Raw genomic sequence first — 19,868 nt, forward strand, 5'->3', positions numbered from 1 at the left:
TGTCTGAATGACAAACCATAGTTACATCTACCGTATTTCTCTGCCTCCTGGAGACAGGAATAAAGAAGATGGGAAATGAAAGCAAATAAGCTTTTGATTTGATGTGATAGCAGCATTTTCTCTCTTTGATTTATTGTACATGACTATGTGCCAACTTAGGGACATGAGTGGCACTGTACGTTAAAACCACAGAGCCTAGGACTTGCCGATCAGAAGGTCGGTGGTTCAAATCCCCGCGACGGGATGAGCTCCCGTTTCTCAGTCCCTGCTCCCGCCAACCTAGCAGTTCGAAAGCACGTCAAAGTGCAAGTAGATATATAGGTACCGCTCCGGCGGGAAGGTAAACAGCGTTTCCGTGCGCTGCTCTGGTTCGCCAGAAGCAGCTTAGTCATGCTGGCCACATGACCCGGAAGCTGTACGCCGGCTCCCTCGGCCAATAAAGTGAGATGAGCGCCGCAACTGCAGAGTTGTCCGTGACTGGACCTAATGGTCAGGGGTCTACCTTTACCTTATGTGCCAACTTGCAGATCTCTAACACTGCTATCCTGTTATGACAGGAGGAATATGACAAATACGGGATTCGGATTAGAGTCAAGTTTCGCAGTAGCACCCAACTTCACGAACTGACTCCACACCATCAGAGTGGAGGGGAGAGAAGTGTTTCGACGATGCTGTACCTGATGGCTTTGCAGGAACTCAACAGATGCCCCTTCAGAGTGGTGGATGAAATAAATCAGGTACATATGCAAGCACATGAAAGGGTATACTGTATTCATTAGCAGGAGAGAAAATGTTAACATGTTTATTTCTTTTGCAGGGAATGGACCCAGTTAATGAAAGGAGAGTCTTTGATGTGGTGGTTGAAACGGCTTGCAAAGCGAGCACTTCTCAGTACTTCCTTATTACACCAAAGGTGCGTACTTATGTGGGTGCTATGCGTGACAGAGTAGTGATACTCTGAGTAGACCCATGAAAATCAGTTGCCTTACAAAGTACGTCTGAGTATGACTTAGTTGGCTATCACTCTACGTTATTTACAATTCTTTATTCAAACAACAGCAACAATTTATTATTTATACCCCACCCATCTGGCTGGGTTTCCCCAGCCACTCTGGGCGGCTTCCAACTGAATATTAAAAATAGAATCAAACACTAAAAACTTCCTAAACAGGGCTGCCTTCAGATGTCTTCTGAAAGTCAGGTACAGTACTTGTTTATTTCCTTGACATCTGATGGGAGGGCGTTCCACAGAGCAGGCACCACCACCGAGAAGGCCCTCTGCCTGGTTCCCTGTAACCTCACTTCTTGCAGCGAGGGAACCGCCAGAAGGCCCTCAAAGCTGGACCTCTGTGTCTGGGCTGAACAATGTGGGTATAACCTTCAGGTATACTGGGCCAAGGCCGTTTAGCACTTTGAATTGTGCTTGGAAACGTACTGGGAACCAATGTAGGTGTTTCAGGACCAGTGTTATATGGTCTCGGCTGCCACTCCCAGTCACTAGTTTAGCTGCCGCATTCTGGATTAATTGCAGTTTCTGGGTCACCTTCAAAGGTAGCCTCACATAGAGCACATTGCAGTAGTTCAAGCGGGAGATAACTAGAGCATGCACCACTCTAGTGAGACAGTCTGCGTACCAGGTGGAGTTGGTAGACAGCTGCCCTGGATACAGAATTGACCTGCTCCTCCATGGACAGCTGGGAGTCCAAAATGACTCCCAGGCTGCGCACCTGGTCCGTCAGGATAACAGTTACCCCATTCAGGACCAGAGAGTCCTCCACACCAGTCCGTCCCCTGTCCCCCCAAAACAGTACTTCTGTCTTATCAGGATTCATCCTCAATCTGTTAGCTGCCATCCATCCTCCAATCGCCTCCGGACACTCACACAGGACCTTCAATAACTTCCCTGGTTCTGATTTGAAAGACAGGAAGAGCTGGGTATCATCCGCATACTGATGAACACACACCCCAAACCCCCTGATGATGCATAATATTGATGGGAACATTTTCCAGAACATCTAAAACCTGTTTTAAATCAGTCTATTCATTGACATCCCAAGTGCAATCCAGTGCATAGGTATGGTTTTATAAAATCCTTTATGCTTGGGGATTTTCATACTGGAAGCAGCACCATAACCCTTTGAATGCTTCTGTTCTTTGAGACTTGTAGGCAGCTCTGATTTAATTCCACCTCTTTATAATATCAAATAAAGGAGGCTGAAGCAGGTCCTCCAATTTTGGCCCTGGCCCCATGGAATTTCCTCCTGAGGGGGATCCTAACCCTGTAAATATTAAGGGGGAAGGTTAGTATTTTCATTTTGGCAAGCATTTAATTATGCTGGACTGGGATCCAGAGATTCTCTTCCTTTGGCCGAGGGAGTTTGCCTATGGAAACTTTTGATAAAAAGGAAACCTTTGGCTCCAACCCATTGTGATTATTATGTTTTAAGGTCTGAAACGTTAAAATGCAGTGTTAATATGTAACTACCAAAATGCATATGTGCCAAAAAGGAGAAAGTAAAATAGCATTTTGTTCCTGAGAAACGGACTATGGCTGATGTGGAAAGTACTGGTGTATATTGACTAAGAAACAAATGTGATTGGCAATGGACAGACTCTTTGTAATGGAGCTTTCTTTCTTTCTTGATTTGTTGACAGCTCCTGCAGAACCTCACTTATGCACAGAGGATGTCGGTGCTGTTGGTCTACAATGGATCTTCTATGCTAGAATCGAACAAGTTCAGCCTGAAGTGCTTCCATAGGAGACGGCTGCGATTTCTGTGTTCATAAAGGTCTTCCAGGTGCCTTTTGAAACTTGATCAAAATTAGTTGGAAAAGTCCAAATAACTTTTATTTATTTTTATTTTATTTATTTACTTCAATGCACAACTCTCTTGAAGAGACTTACATGAGTATAGTGTATACTTCCTTCTACCTTACAGGTCATTGTCCTCTGCAAGAACTTTTAATATTGGCCACCTTTCAGTCTGCTTTGGAAGTGAATTTGTGAGGGAAACACCCATGTAGTCTTTCACAGCTATGTAGCTTTGCTGTATTTAAATTATTTTTATATGTCTTTTAAATGTTCAGACATAGCTTTGACAGTTTTTGGTGAACTGGTAAAGATTTCACCAAATTTGTTCAGCAGGAAAATATAACTGTTTTCACTGCCCATGGTTTTGAGCTAAAAGAGACTATGCAAGCTTTTTAAAGACGTGATGTATGGAATTAATGCAAGATGCTCGACTATAAAAGTACTTCACAATTGCTGCTAAGGTACTATCTTAATTTACTTGTGCTATGGGAGAGGATGAGAGGTTTCAGACACTTGCCAAGAATATAAAATATCCAGTGTGGTTTTTTTCTTTGTCTAATCAGAAACTATTTGTTTAATTGGTGGTTCTCATTTTGTACAATGAACTATACTTAAAAGATGGGATATGCTTAAATTTTAACCCTGTAAACCTTTTTATGTAAAAAAAAATCTTCTGGAAAAAGCTACCAAACTATTTTTTGTATAATAAATTTATATTGGAAATGATTCATTAGATCTTTGCTACTTGAATCATTGTGCATGACTAAACTAGGAAACTTAACTCAATATTTAGATTCTTTAAATATGAGAAAAATGCAAATAAAACTACCATGATACTCATGTTCAAAATGGGATGAGAAACATTTTCAGTTGTTTGATATTATCTTGGTTAGCAGATTTCCTCAGACATTAATTTTGTCTTTGTGAAAATGAGATGTAAAGTTTGTCCAAGACAAACAAAACTGGAAAGGGTGGAATAAGTTTGTCATTCCCAGTCTGTGATCCTTGGAAGGCTGTCTCTGGGATCATAGGATATATTGGAGCTCCCTTTCTGATGGAAATCGGATGCCCACTCTGGGCTGCCGCAAGAATATCTGATGGCCTGGCCCTGCCAGTGTTAGTCAGGCTGAAGGGGGTGTTCTGAGAATGTCAGGGGGAGGGCTTTGGAAATAGCTTGGATCCAAAGTCCTCCTACTCCCCTGACATCACCACTTAATGCCCCCCCCCCAAGATTGAGATTTAGTTCAGTTCGGGTTATTATTTCTAGTAGGCGGGAAGGTACTTCAATTGAGAGCCTGGCCAGGCTCTAGGAAAGGCAGCTGAATCACCTTCCGTTCTCCCACCCTTATGTGAGGGGGACAGCCAAATTGGATACAGTCGTATTTGAAAATTAATTCAAGATTGAAATCCAGGCATCAAATTATTCTGTATGTGTGTATTCAGTTGATTCTTTATCAGGTATATTCAAGTGTGAGCATTCCTGAAAAAGTCATTCTTAAAGTCTCCACAATACGTGAAAAAATAGAGCTTAAATTTGAGGTTTCAATAGTACTGGGGAGAATGATTGCGAAACATTCCTCCATCAAAAACCCAAAGCAGCAGACACCTTAGATAAGTCTTCAGATTGATCTTAATATGTCCACATTGAGGGGAATGGGCTGTTGTATCATTTGCCAAAATTCACGCGCGCTCTCTCTCTCTCTCTCTCTCTCATATCTCTCATATCTCCAAGTTGTCCAAAGCTTGGTTGGCATTTTGTAGCACAACTTTCCACTTACTACTTTGGCATGTTTCTCACTTTTTTGGGTACTATTGTTTTTAATCCCACTACACAAACAAGAATGACAACAACCCATATTTTGCTGGATCTCTCAGTGGCCTTTGATACCATCGACCATAACATCATTCTGGACCGTTTTGAGGGGCTGGGAGCTGGGGACACTGCTATATAGTGGTTCTGTTCCTTCTGCCGTTTCCAAAAAGTGGTGTTCAGACCCCTGGGCTCTCACTTGTGGGGTGCCTCAGGGTTCTGTCCTCTCCCCCATGCTTTTCAACATCTACATGCAGCCGCTGGGAGAGATCATCAGGGGGTTTGGGCTGGGTGTCCATCAGTATGTGTCTGGAGGCAGTTGGAAGATGGATAGCAGCAAACAGATTGAGGTTGAATCCTGACAAGACAGATGTACTGTTTTGGGGGGATGGGGCAGACAGGTGTGAAGGACTCTCTGGTCCTGAATGGCGTAATCATGCCCCTGAAGGACCAGGTGCACAGCCTGGGAGTCATTTTGGACTCCCAGCTGTCCATGGAGGAGCAGGTCAATTCTGTGTCCAGGGCAGCTGTTTACCAGCTCCATCCGGTACGCAGGCTGAGACCCTACCTGCCCACGGACTGCCTCGCCAGAGTGGTGCATGCTCTGGTTATCTCCCGCTTTGACTACTGCAATGCACTCTATGTGGGGCTACTTTTGAAGGTGACCCGGAAACTGCAATTAATCCAGAATGTGACAGCTGGACTGGTGACTGGGAGTGGCAGCCAAGACCATATAACACTGGTCCTGAAAGACCTACATTGGCTCCCAGTATGTTTCTGAGCACAATTCAAAGTATTGGTGCTGACCTTTAAAGCCCTAAACGGCCTTGGCCCGGTATACCTGAAGGAGCGTCTCCACCCCCATCGTTCTGCCCGGACACTGAGGTCCAGCTCCGAGGGCCTTCTGGCAGTTCCCTCGCTGAAAGAAGTGAGGTTACAGGGAACCAGGCAGAGGGCCTTCTTGGTGGTGGTGCCCGCCCTGTGGAACGCCCTCCCATCAGATGTCAAGGAAATAAACAAGTACTGTACCTGACTTTCAGAAGACATCTGATGGCAGCCCTGTTTAGGGAAGTTTTTAATGTTTGCTGTTTTATCCTATTTTTAATATCCTGTTGGAGGCTGCCCAGAGTGACTAAGGAGGCCCGGCCAGATGGGTGGCGTACAAGTAAGTAAATAATAATAATAATAAATTTTTAAATTATTATTTATACCCCCTCTACTTAAAAACAGAGATGCTGGAACCACAGGGATGCCCAATGTTTCGTTTACATAGAGACTGCCAATGTGCCTTACTTTGCTAACTATGTTTTTCTGCAGCTCGGCAAACTTATAAAACTTACAAAACTAAAAAGATTACTGTGTTGATAGGAAAGGGGAAGGTTGTTCTTTCCCCCCTCCTGATGCTGCAGGTGTAGCTCTTCAAAGTACTTTGATTTGCCTGGCAAAAACCATGGAAGGCCATGCTTTTCTCCACTGTCCTGATTTTGAGAATTCCTCTGTCAACATTGGTACGATGGGCAACATTAGCTGTCGCTTTCATCACTTCCCTTAACTTGGAAGCCTCAAAAACACTTGTTAGTAGTATGTATGCAGTATGAGTCGTTGCAAAGCACAGTGTGTACCTTTGCAACAGAGCTTTTCAACAGTGTTCTTTCATCATGCAACTACAGAGCTCGTCTTTGGGGAAAAGCTACTGCTGAGACCAAAATCCTAACCAAATGGTATGCCTTACAGAAAAAACAAGCTCCAGATCATCACATGCACCACCAGAGGCCACTATAATACACAGTAATGAACTGTGTGGCTGTTTCACCATGCAGGTGGTGAGAAGTGCTTGAGAAGGGGGAAATACATCTTCCACTTTATATTTGAGTGGGATGTTTGTGTCCCTTCTCAAAATGGTTTTGAGCCACACTGTTACTCCACAGTCCAGAAGTCCCTTGGTAAGCTGTGTAGCCTGCAGAATAGTGATATGGATGAAGGGTTCCACCTTTGGAAAGAGCTTGTTTTACAGTGGCACCTCGGTTTCTGAACAGCTTGGTTCTTCAACCACTTGGAACCCAAACACTTCAAACCCAGAAATGAGTGTTCCGGTTTTGGAACTTTTTTTGGAAGCCGAACATGCTCCAGTTTGAGTGCACACTTCCATTTTGAGCGTGCGCCATGGCCCCAGTAGTGGCTGCCGCACTTCCTTCCCTTCCCTTTCCTCTTTCCTCAGTACAAAGTGGAGTTGGGCGGCTCCTTGGAATGTAAGTGACTCCAAAGTAGGGAGACTTGGAAGTTGGCGACTTTTCCCCAGCACACAGAGAGACGGTGTTTGGGGGGGGGGAGGGTGTGGTGGGGGAACTATGCTGGGCAGGTTGACCTTCCCCCCCGCCTTCCCTCCCCCATCCCAAGCCCGACCCCAAGCGAGGTCCAGGCGAGCCAGCGCAGGCGCTGCATTCACAAGCTTGCACTGCACGCAGGCTCCAAGCCACCCGGCTGAGCGGCTGGGGGCACAGCCTGGGGCTGCCGCTTTGTAATGTTGCCCAAAGAGGAGACAGAAGCCCAGGTGAATGGGGAGTGTGGGCAGATGCTGGAAAACATGCAGGGGAGAAAAAGGGGGGGGCTGGCTTGGGCAGGGGAAGAGAACTTTTGCCTCCCTTTCCTTCCCTCCCACTTAAACTCCCCTCTCCTGCATCCAGGTAGCCACCTCCTTCTCCATGCACGCTCCTCGCCCCTCCAGTTTGAGTGTTTACACACACACACACTTAAACTCCCCCCTCCCGCCTGACCCTCCAATGGCAATGGGTAGATCACTGCTAGTTTTGATACTGGGTAGTAGATTGCAGCCTGGTTTCTTGCTTTCATTTTATGGATCAATGGTCTCATTACATAGTAGAATTCATGTTAAATTGCTGTTTTAGGGGTTATTTTTAAAAGTCTGGAACAGATTAATCCATTTTGTATTACTTTCTATGGGAAAGCACACCTTGGTTTTAAAACACTTTGGTTTTAGAACAGACTTCAGAATGAATTAAGTTTGAAAACCAAGGTACCACTGTAATTTCAGCTAATACCGGATTCTGCAGCTCACCTCAGGGGACTAGGTGATGCTAAGATTTTTAACTGGTTCTGTGGCAATTGTACTGGCTTCTCAGCCCAATTCAAGATAAGACACATTGGCCTCTTTGGAGCCTTCCCATCACCCTGCCCTTCTATATTTTAAAATCATGGGGAGAGACCCTACTTAGGGATTATTCAGTGAACCAAGTTAAATCTCATAAAAGGCCATTTTGAGGGCTATACCAAAGCTCTGTAACTTATTTCCGAGTGAAATTCTACTTCGTCCTTAGAAGATTCTTGCTTTTTTACAGCAGGAGGTGTTTTGGGAGGAGAGAGTTAGGTTGTAACCCTATGCAGGGTTGCATAAGAGCACTCCCGGCTGACTGCTGTGGAACTTACTTCTGAGTAAGCATGCACCAGATCAGTCTGAAGATGACAATGGTGAGGTAGATAGACTGCTGACCTCAAGTTGTTGGGAATGGTGGTTGCTGTTGATTTTCTAGCTGCTACGAGTCCAGATGCTTGCTCCTTCTGCATTTATTGCAAGGATTATATTCCTTGTTAGGTTCCACGACTGTCTGTATGGGTAAGCCTCCTGGTTTCTAAAGAGAGAAGGCACAGCAACAAATTCTTAAACAAACAAACATTGAGGTCTGCCAAGAAACACTGGGAAAGGAAAGGGAGGGAGCAGAACAGCTTTTCGTTACTTTAAATAAGCAATTCTGGTGAAACCTTATACAAAATATGCAAATGGTTACTTTATCACAGACATTTAGGCAATGCAGCAGGTATAAGGCAATGAGGAATGTTCAAGTTTTGCCAGTAACTTACAGTTAACTAAAGTACAGCTTATTTTAGCACTGTGTTTTTGAGGATGCTGGCATTATAGGTAAAGGTAAAGGGACCCCTGACCATTAGGTCCAGTTGTGGCCGACTGGGGTTGCAGCGCTCATCTCGCTTTACTGGCCGAGGGAGCTGGCATACAGCTTCCGGGTCATGTGGCCAGCATGACTAAGCTGCTTCTCGTGAACCAGAGCAGCACACAGAAACGCCGTTTACCTTCCCGCCAGAGCGGTACCTATTTATCTACTTGCACTTTGACGTGCTTTTGAACTGCTAGGTTGGCAGGAGCAGGGACTGAGCAACGGGAGCTCACCCCGTCATGGGGATTCGAACCGCCAACCTTCTGATCAGCAAGTCCTAGGCTCTGTGGTTTAACCCACAGCGCCACCTGTGTCCCTGTGCTGGCATTATAGTAGCAAATAAATTAACAGACGCTCCCACAGTGCCCACCTTTATTCATTAGTTGTATCTTGTGGTCTCTCTTCCTTCAGCAGCATGCCTGCAAAAGCAAACATTTCCTCTGTGCCTAACAACTCTGCCGAGGGGGGTGGTGATTTGCATTGTGACTTCCCCTGACACAGGCAGACAAAAATAAATCCAAAAATATCCTGCTAGGTCACCTGCTAAGGTATCTTCCTTATTTCCAGTGATGTAAACATTCAGTGCATAAACCTGTTTCATCTAGGTAAACGTGGGGAAGTGTCCAGCTACAGCTCCATGTTCCCTGATGGTCCTCCTTGATGTCCGAGATCAGGCAAGACGGTTGGAAACACAACACAGCCCAGGACAGATGGAGGCGCTGAGCAGGGTGGGCTGTGATGATGAGCGCTTCTTCAGAAGCTATGGAAAGCATCTTGTTCTTTCTGATGGGTCAACAAGGTGCTTTTGAAGGGGCAACATTAGCAATGATCTTCTGTGCCACTAGATATACCTTTGCCACAGTTGAGCAGCTGTGGATCTTAGACACTTACTTGCCAGCAAAAGCACCTTCTAGGTTTAAGCCTTTGTCATTTTGGAGAAGCTGACCTTCAAATGCTTCTTCAGTTTTAGTTATTTCAAACTTTCAATTCATTACAAATTAAACACGTGCTCAACGCTTTCAAATATCTAATCTTAATATATATATAAAGTTCACCGTTAGCTGCTAACTTTTAAGGTTGGTTTACGCATTCTGTGTTCATAACTTGATTCCTCCTCCCTCATTACAGTACTTGCAGCTGAACATGCAAGTTAACTCCATGGCATCTAAGGTGGTGATGGGGGCAGGGCTGGAAGAATACTCTGCCTGATCTGTGATGCTTGTTCACACTTGCTTGATCTGTGATTCACACTTGCAAATCACCAGTTAATGCTGTAATAATTAGATAATTAACATGATGTATGAACCATTCCCTAAATAATTTGGCTCCGATTTGGACCAAAAGTTGTATTTTAAACTTCAAGCAAACCAGACCTTTCAAACAAACAAACATAGCCAAATGGTTGCAAACACACATGGAATAATGGTTTAATAATGAATTAAATACGTGTTTTTCAGAATGAAATATTTGTCTCTAGCCAGAAGTGCCCCAAGAGTCTTCTGGCATATTAAAGACAAACGTACTTACTGTAGAATTTACTTTCATAGACCTACTTTTAGAGACCAGCTTGTCAAATAGTGTTACCGTATTTTTCGCCCCATAGGACACACTTTTTCCCCTCCAAAAATGAAGGGGAAATCTGGGTGCGTCCTATGGGGCGAATGCAGGCTTTCGCTGAAGCCTGGAGAGCGAGAGGCATCGGTGCGCACCGACCCCTCTCGCTCTCCAGGCTTCAGGAAGCTATCCGCAAGCCTTGCAAGCCCGGTGGGAGTACCCGCGGGCTCACAAGGCTTGCGGGCAGCAGCCTGCAGCCCCCGCGAGTGTCCACAAACCTTGCGCGCCCGGCAGGAGGTCCCGCCAGGTGCGCGAGGCTTGGGGCGGCAGCCTGTCGCCCGAAGCACGGGGAGCCCTCCGGAGGGCTCCCCCTGCTTCGGGCGAGTGTCTGCAAGCCTCCCGCGCCCGGCAGGAGGTCCCACCGGGTGCGCGAGGCTTGGGGCGGCAGCCTGTCGCCCCGAAGCACGGGGAGCCCTCTGGAGGGCTCCCCCTGCTTCGGGTGAGTGTCTGCAAGCCTCGCGCGCCCGGCAGGAGGTCCCGTCGGGTGTGCGAGGCTTGGGGCGGCAGCCCGTCGCCCGAAGCACGGGGAGCCCTCCGGAGGGCTTCCCCTGCCTCGGGCAGGTGAGCGCAAGGCTTGGGGTGGCAGCCAGGGCTGGGGGGGGGAATAATTTTTTTAAATTCATTTCCCCCCCAAAAAATGAGGTGCGTCCTATGAGCCGGTGCGCCTTATAGGACGAAAAATACGGTATCTGCAGTTGACTGATGCGTAGGACACATACATTCACAAGGGTGCCCAAGAGCTTAAAGGTCATGAAATAGAAGAGGTGCAGTAGGTAGGCGGCTTTTCTTTAACCATTGTAGACCTATTGGTTGCCTGCATTTCATAAACGTCATACAGTTGATGGGTACTTTATACCTTTTTATTATGTCAAAATGCTCAATTGAATTCAATGGAACTTATTTCTAAACCTACTTGTGTAAGATTGAGCGGTAAATCTATTCGTCCAAGGTGTTAAACACGTTAGAATCATTGGGACGCAAGAGCCTGCTGGATGAGGCCAGTGCTCCCCTGGTCCAGCCTCCTGTTCTCACCGTGGCCACTCAGATGCCTGCGGGAGAGCAAATCTCTGTCCTTGTGAATCCCAGCCACTGGTATTGAGATGCAGGCTGGATGACAGAGAATGGAAAACAACCATCCTCTTTTGACGCCATTCAAGTCCATGGTTATCAGTACGTCTTGTGGGAGCAAATTGCGTAGTTCAGCTACAGAATATGCCGAATGAAGGAGGATTCCTTTTGCCTGCTTTCAGCCATTTATTCCTCCACCAGGAAAGGCTGCATGCCTTTCATCATGACTACTACATGTAATAACTCAATTTGAGAAGTAGAGCACAAAAGTTGAATTCCATGTGGAGTTACCTCAGTAGTGAAGCAACATGTTCTTCACAGCCTCTATCAACCAGTAACTTCCATGGACAGGAAGCCGGAAACTCTGCTATAAAATGGGGGTGGGAAACCTCTGCTCCTCCTGATCCTGTTGAACTCCCAACTCCCATCGGCTTCAACCAGCAGGTCCAATGGTTAGGGGAGCTGTAGTCCTCTGACACCTGAAGGGCGATGGGTTCCCCACCCCTCAAGTTCTTGTCACAGCAGTTTATATCTGAGTCTCTTCTTCTTGTGTTAGTACTCAGCATAATTTGATTAAGAGAAAACAAGAACCCTAACTTGACCCAGGAGTGAAAAATTAAGTCAATGAAAAATTATTCCTAAGGGAAGTTTTTTCATAGAATCATAGAGTTGGAAGAGACCACAAGGGCCATCGAGTCCAACCCCCTGCCAAGCAGGAAACACCATCAGAGCACTCCTGACATATGGTTGTCAAGCCTCTGCTTAAAGACCTCCAAAGAAGGAGACTCCACCACACTAGTAACAGTTAGTAAAAAATATATGCATCATTAAGCAGATAAACTGAACTTTGTTGATTGGAAGTCAGTTTAAGGAATTGTCTAGCCAACAACCTGATGCTCAAGTTTGCATGGAGTGTTCCCCCCCCCCTCTTCTCTTCAAAAGCTTGCATTCATTTGTATTTGGTCATCTAATCTCTTTACGTCAAATTAGAAGTGAACCTTCAATTTCCATTTCATTTCAATATAACCACATACAAATTTTGTAGGTATAGTTCTCACCCAGGTTGCCTGATGAATGGGCTTAAATTTTGCCGTTGGGTGTTTTTGCGAGACTGAAGTAGTTGTGAATGATGCACACACTATATGTTTAAGGCAAATTTTCCCTCCAAAGAATCCTGGGAAGTGTAGTTTACCCCTCACAGCACTACAATTCCCAGCACCCTTTAAAAGGATGGGATGTGCTTTAACTGTTTGGTGCGTACTCAGCCTTGCTATATACAAACAACGACTGCTGATTTGCAAGATTGCTCCCCATCCTGCCAAAATAAAAACCCATTAATCCAGACAGAGTAAAGGGCTCATCTTTGTATATAATCACCCGTTTTGTTAGACCAAATGGCAAGAAACAGACAAAGACCATTTCAACCTGCACAAATCAATGGTGATTGCCTCTTTCAACCCATTCAGCTTCAAAGTGGTAATAGCATCTAGATGGGGTTGTCTTTTCTGAAAGGATGGTATTTGCAGCTTGGGTTGTAGGACAATCCAGCAGCTGAGACTGATGGACCAGCTGCAGCCTCTCCTGCGCAAAGGCAGCCTGGCTAGTTGTCCATGGCCTAGCAAAATAGACATGGCCATAATTTCAAGGTGTTCCCTGCAGCCTTCATTTGAAGACTGTTAAGAACCAGAATCTTCTGCTGGTGCAAAATGTGGCTGCTTGGTTACTGACTGCAACTAGTCAGGAAAATATCTCATAACCATCTCTCCTGAAACAACTTTCCTAGTTTTTGCAGAGCCACTAATCCTACTTAACAAGGACAACCCTCTCTTTGAAGCGCTGTCACAGTTTGAAGGAGTGTCTGGTGCAGTCCAAAGGGCAGCCGTGGCCTTGAAGGTGCCCATCAACGAAATATAGGGGGAAACAGACAGCACAGGTGCCAGGCTCACCAGACCACTTCCCCTCTTAGCATGAGACATTGTGCAGAATTTTTCAACTTTGAAATTCCAAAAACAAGGGGTGGTAAATAGTTGCAACATGACTTGGGAACTCAAAAGATTTTTTAGTTAAATTAATATAAATTAGTTAAGTAAAATGTGTGCAAAATTGCATATTTTATTTTATATAGCATTAATATTGTGTAGTGGTATTTAGCATTAACTGACATTTTCTTAAGGCAAAATTAAATTCTTTGGTTTTCCTAAAGCAGTTTATGTGCTTCTTCATCAGACATAGACTTACCAAAATAAATGTTGTCCAATCACAAAAATAATAGATTTGAATTCCTCACACCCAAAAACATATTTTTAAGACCCTTCACTGAAGAAATTTGCAAAATTTAAGTTTCACCCCCTAAAATGACACACCCTGGTAACACAATGTATTTCTATTTAAATTGTAGCAATAATATCTGAATTCGCATCTATACATATCAATCCACAGATGCAAATCTATGTCCATTTTTTGTGATGCTTACATGGCCAGGCCAGGTGCTCTGCCGGTTTCCAAGCACAATTCAAAGCCTGAGGGGCAGCCAAGGTGGTTCCCTTCAGGTGTTTGGACCACAGTGTTCATCCTTCCTAACTACTAGTTATGCTGGGTGGGGCTGGGGGGAGGGGGGGCATCTTGGCTGTACCTTTAAAGTCCTCTATGACTTGGAGCCTTCAGAGAGAGGTGGATCAGCAGCTGGAGAAAAGGCATTCCTTTTCAGTGGTGGGGCCCAGTTTGTGGCATGGCCCCCCCACAAAGACTTCCATGGCACCCTTGCTACTGTTGGGCTTCAGGGGACAGGCTAAATTTTTGCCTAGGCGGTTCAGTTGAGAGGCAGTGTGGTGTAGTGGTTGGTACTGGACTAAGCGCTACAGGGAGATCAGGGTTCAAATCCCCACTCAGGCATAAAGCTGACACTAAATTCTGTGCAGTCATTCATGGATGCAAATCATTCCAAGTAACATGTTTGTTTTTATTTATTTTATTTTTTATTATTGGACAATTTATATATACATATGTACAAAAAACACCTAGGACTACTTTTTTCTTTTTTACAATTTCATGTGATTTACAAAAACAGGACAGGAAAATAACTTAGAAAGGATACGAATACTGTACAAAAATAAAATGGATTAAACTTGTAAAGGTTGGTATTTTACAGTGTTACAGATTGTTAATCTGTAGTAAAACAGCATTTGAAGAGTATGTCCGGTTTGGTGCATACTGGGCTAAGTCCATCAGCAAACAGAAAAGAGACCTGTATATAAGTCATCAAAATTGTTCACAAAGGATGTTGTATAGCTATAGTTTTAAAGCCATGGCTTCTCTAGAATGGTCTTTCTGAAGTGAGGAGAGGAGCCATCTTCACGTCAGCACTCCTAAGAATTTCCAGAGTAACGTGGCAAATGATGTTCCCAGAAAACTTGATCTTTTGTTCTTCTCAACACCTGCAAAAGTCTCTTCCTAAACTCCCTTTTGTTAAGAACCAATAATAACTGATTTTACTGCATTGTCAAGTTTGACCATGAAATTTACTGCTTGCTTTTACACTGAGAGAGAGAAACTTTTCCTATTTTTCATTTAATTTTGTTAGTGGTTAATAAACTTTGGGTAGCTTCTGAGGTTACTTTTGGAAGACTCCTAAGAAGCAAGACTTGCACCCCAATACAAAGCATATTGAATTGGAATCAAGTCCCGTGGATTTCAGTGAAACTCGCTTTCAAGTGTGTTGAGAACCACAGCTGAAGAAACAGGCCTCTGCTTCCGAGAGTAGACTCATGATCCCATGTATAGGCCTTTTCTGGGGCATGAGCAGCTTCAATTACCTTTCTCACAAACCATTCTCATGCATACTTGGGTCTACATACGTTTGTCAGCAATCACAGGGCCAGAAACTCTTATTACTGCTTCTCTGCAGCAAGTGGGAGAAGGAATAATTTGCAAGGAAGAAACAGGACAGCATGTCCCTAATCCTGCCCACTGATTTCCTCTCTAAGCCACCACACCCTAGTTTCCCCCATGTGGCTTGGGGAGGAAGGAAAGTGGTATGGGGGTTAAAGAGAAATCCTTGCAAATTAACTTTTTCTCTTGAATCATGGCAAAGAAGCAGAATCCTCAACTCTAAAACATGTGGACCCACCCTTTTAAGACCACCTCATGCACACCCATATCTGCTCAAAGTAACACAGGAAGCATTCCCACGTCCATCTGTGGTCCAAAGACTGGTACAAATTATGGCCCTGCTTGATGTGGGGGTGGCAACAGCTCCCCCTCAGTGCAGCCACAATGGCTCTTTGTGGTGACTGGGTTGTCTGTTAGCAAAAACTGAAATGTTGCTTGTTGCTGCTCAACACACTTAAGGGCAGATGCTGTGGTGACAAAACCCTTCACCTGCAAGTCAGACAACCAACCCACCACAAACTGGTGGCCACACTGACAGCTGCCACCCATAAGCAGCGTGGTCATGCATACATCACTGCAGTGACAATGAAGGGCTTCACAATTTTTAAAAATATAGATGGAAGATCTATTAAGAGAACAAACCTAAATTTAAGATTATACATTCCATGGTAGGCTTAGCACCCAAGAATGTTTTTTTTAAGAAAGAACATAATTCACATGTTGGTTTTGTTTTAAAACATTATGCCTAAAAGCTGTGCGAAACTACATTTTAGGGCACAGCAGACGCATCATTAGAACCTGCTTGGCTGATGTGGTTAAGGCAATGCCATTTCTGTAACCTACACATAGGAGCAATGTGGTGAGCACACTGGGAGGAATTCAGCACAGAGCTAAGCTCCATCTGCACAAGCCTATCTGCCTCTTGCACCTGCCTGCCAGCTTCTCGGGGGGCTCCCCTGAACCAATGCAGGGGCCCACAGGGGGAGCAGAGGGGAGTCCTTGGGTGGACTTCTGCTGGCAGGACTACTTAGCTGAATGCAGGCCAATGCTCAGCCACCATAGACTCAAGGGTCCAGACTATAATCTTCCTGGTGGGCTATGTGGTGTGAGATCAAGGAAATGAGCCCACACCCGTCAGAAAAAGAGGCAAGTGCCCTGATCACTGCAGCCACACGACAGTTTCTCATGTGTCTAAGCGACCTGATCATTTGTCAAGGAGGGGATGTTCCTGTACCTGTGGCTTTACAGTCAAGGTGAAATAACAGCATTCAGCATCCAGGCTCTATTTCGCTAATACTGCATTTGTCCTACCTCAGAGCAACAGTCTACAGTTCTAGTGACTGTTGAAGGAGTAGGACTAACTGAGAGCAGAGGCTCTTGAGAACTGGTCTTGGATAGAAGGGGAGGTTGGCTGGAATAATCCCATGTTGTGAGTGGCTGGCCTAGCGCACGGTCCTCACCCCCATCTAACAAGGCAGCATTAACAGTACTGGAAAAGCAGAATACTTTTTACACTAGAGCGATAGAAATAGCCAGGCTACCTGTTTTTATAAGGAAGAACAAACATCCCTATGATTTATTTTGGACACCAGAAATTAATTTTGGTTTATCGTAAAATAAAACGTTTCAAAAAGCTGAAACGGAGGTAGAAAGTGTGCTTGGTTTCCTGACATGTCTTCATTGAAGAAAACTCATCCCTTTTTGCTTTTGAAATCCCATAGATTGTTCAAGTGCCCCTAACACCTTTACTTAGAAGCCATTCTCTTCGCATAGACAAGAGGTTTTTTTTTTTTTTTTTTTAATAATGAACCACACAGGTTAAAAATGCTAGATGCATACTGAGTTCTAAGTGCTGGAAGCCACGGACGATTGTAGAATACTCTACTCTCTGAGATGTTTATTTTTATTTTTTTCTAGGAAGCTAGCTTTTTATCAGGTGAAACAAGAAGATTCTGCCATTGCAGGTGTACTTTACAAGAGTTGTATGTACAGATTCTTTACAAAGATGGGGCAAATTGATCCCAGTATAATTCCACTGGCTGCAGGGTGATTATGTCAGGGATGAATCTGGCCCTAGACAGGACAGTTGCACCTCTCTCTCCTTGCGAAGGAGGAGTAAAGAACATAGAACCAGTAGAATGTTTCTGGGTAGCGGGGAAAGTCTGTAAACATAATTCTCCACCATTACAAGAGATGGGAGAGGGAAAGTTCATGCTTTAACATTGACGAAGATGGCGGCTTGGCTAGATGCAAGGGGTTCTTCCAAGGATGCTTCCACTCCTGTTTTCAAAGAGCAAGCCTTAGCGTTAATGGACGAAGTATTGCCATTATCATTCAATGCATCAAGCCTAACACACAGGGTAAGATCACAAGGTACATAGTGGCAGAGGTCATGTCCTAAGAAATATTTTGACATACCCCCTGTGTGGTAGGTTCAATTACCTCGTTGTTGTTTGTTTGTTTGTTTTCTTCTCATATTCTGTACAACAGCTGCAATTTATGAAAAGGTAGAAGTCTCTTGGAAAGTGGTTTTAAAAACCCAGCGAGTCTTCATGGTCTTGTCTCTGTTAGCATAGAGAGTGTTGTGTAAGGAGAGGGAGAAAGTTTTGTTCCCTCCAGAAATGCACACAGTTCCCACTGGCTGACAGGAATCTGGCAACTGGATGAAGAGAATGCACCTTTCAGAGAGAGAGAGACATAAGGAAAAAACCTTTACAAAAGTGGTAGCTTATAAGGATGGTAGCTGCTGCTTATGCATCCATTCCAATGAAACGCAGCAGAATAAAGCACTGTTAGTGGTATTTATAGAGTACAGTACGGTACATCGTTTTCAGATGAAAGTCAGCTAGAAGTGGGGGCACTGCTGTTGGTCTCATACCTCTCCCACATTCTCTACAATGACTTTTTCACAAATATACCCAAATGGCAAATGAAGAGCAGAGCCACAGAAACACATGATACAAGCTTATATCTTGTTTTCCTTTTTGCTTAGTCATTGGTTTGTATGCATGATTTCACTCAAAAAAAGAGCAACATATAATCAAAAGTGTAGCTCATTTTTTTAAAAAAACTGGATATACAGAACAGTTCTTCTTCAGTATAAATTTCACCTCCTTGTTTGTACATCAATCAGCTAATAAGAGCAACAGATGTAATGGTTTTTTTCTTAACAGTCTTGAACAGAGTGGACCATTGAGAGAGACACACACAGAGAGAAGTGAATCTTCTTCTAAAACGTGCTATGGAGTTGGGTTTCTGTTCTGTTTCCTTTACTTGAGAAATACTTAAGTGAGCTGGAAAGTGGTTGTACTAAACTTTTTTGTCATTTTTGTTTTCATTTAAATACAAGCAGCATTACATTAGTCAACAAAACATGCCCATGACACAGCAATCACAAAGAGCTTGGAATCACTACTGTGGTGTCACAGGTCAAACCACCAGTCAGACATATATACACCAGTGTCAATTATTTAAACTACAAAAAGAAAAGTTGCATTATTTCTGCTGATCCCCCCCTCCCCAACGCCCACCCAGCAGTGACTGATTTAAGACTGTTGTTGGTAGCATAGCAGGGTGGAGAGGATGAAAATGTTAATCTTCCGGCTACATGTGCTTTAAAATGCAAGTAGGGGAATATTTCTGTACACTGGCGGACGTATTTGTGCTGATCAGTTATGCCTTTCTCGACAATGGTTGTCTCCCCCCCCCCCACTGTAGTCTGTTATTCAAAAGGAGGCAGCGCTGGCCTTTTTAGATCGCTTGATCATGCTGGGGTGGAACTCAGTGTGGCGACGCGCATGCTTTGTCAGGTGGTCGCTCCTCATGAACCGCTTCTCACAGAGCGGGCATCGGAACTGCTTCTCCCCAGTGTGGGTTCGGTAGTGTCGCGTCAACTCATCAGAGCGGGAGAACTTTTTAAGGCAATCGGGCCATGTGCAAGGGAACGGTCGCTCACCTGTGGGAAGGGAAAGAAGAAACAAAGCAGTTAAAGGAAGCAAATTATGATAACTAAGGCTGGTTGTTTAAATCCTAGCATTTGATTCCTTAGAAGAAGTGCAGGGAACCTTTGGCTCTTGCCCAAGGTGTTGCTCAGCTACAACTCCCATTCGCCCCAGCAAGCATGGCCAGCGGCCAAGGATGCTGGGAGCTGTAGTTCAGTAACACCTGCAGGGTCAAAGGTTCCCCCACACCTGGCGGCTTAGAAGGTCATCCGATATATTTAAGTATTTCAGCACAAGTAATACTTTGAGGATGTTCCATTAAGGTAAGTAGGTGCTGTGAACAAAATAAGCAAAAAGTGTAGCAGGAATCAAAAGCCTGAACTGCAATAAACCCCAACAATGGCACCTCCAGTTGAAATACTACTGAGAGACATGGAACAGCTGCTTTGCCCGGCCAAGAAGCCAGACAGCCCTGTTCTGGCACTGAGTTCCAAATTGTCATGCCAAAAGATGTATCCCCCTCTCTCACTATCTTAAGCTGCGGAGCAGCTACTTGTATCAGATATTAAAAATATGACCTCTACCACAGGGCCACAGCTTCTCTCATCCACACTCAGATCCATAGCATTTCATTTCCAACACAGTACTAAGAGATACCCGAAGTGATTATCTCATACTACAATTGGGCAATGCTATCCTATACAGGTCGGTGGGAGATCCCACAGTGGAGGACCCATCACATCCTAAGCTCTGCCAGGCTCAGGGTT

The 19,868-nt window shown here is 44.6% G+C and overlaps 2 protein-coding genes across 7 annotated transcripts in view; one reads left to right on the forward strand and one right to left on the reverse strand.

The window, feature by feature from the left end:
- The window catches only part of SMC5 (structural maintenance of chromosomes 5), a 73,203-nt gene that overhangs the window by 49,709 nt on the left and 3,626 nt on the right, over positions 1-19,868 (forward strand). For 4 of the 6 annotated variants that reach the window (XM_081213576.1, XM_081213579.1, XM_081213580.1 and 1 more), the window contains 3 exons: positions 558-737; positions 818-913; positions 2,656-3,538. In XM_081213576.1, the coding sequence (XP_081069702.1) occupies positions 558-737; positions 818-913; positions 2,656-2,787 (408 nt within the window). In that variant the 3' untranslated portion in view covers positions 2,788-3,538. Of the gene's footprint in view, positions 1-557; positions 738-817; positions 914-2,655; positions 3,539-9,195; positions 9,669-19,868 lie in introns of those variants that run through there. The other 2 variants (XM_081213578.1, XM_081213577.1) reach the window with 2 other exon arrangements.
- The window catches only part of KLF9 (KLF transcription factor 9), a 29,674-nt gene continuing 24,030 nt past the window's right edge, over positions 14,225-19,868 (reverse strand). The window contains exon 2 of the mRNA XM_081213883.1: positions 14,225-19,115. Within this exon, the coding sequence (XP_081070009.1) occupies positions 18,886-19,115 (230 nt within the window). The 3' untranslated portion in view covers positions 14,225-18,885. The remainder of the gene's footprint in view (positions 19,116-19,868) is intronic.

The sequence above is a fragment of the Podarcis bocagei genome (genome assembly GCF_964188305.1).
Source record: "Podarcis bocagei genome assembly, chromosome: 11".
NCBI classification, from domain to species: Eukaryota; Metazoa; Chordata; class Lepidosauria; order Squamata; family Lacertidae; genus Podarcis; species Podarcis bocagei.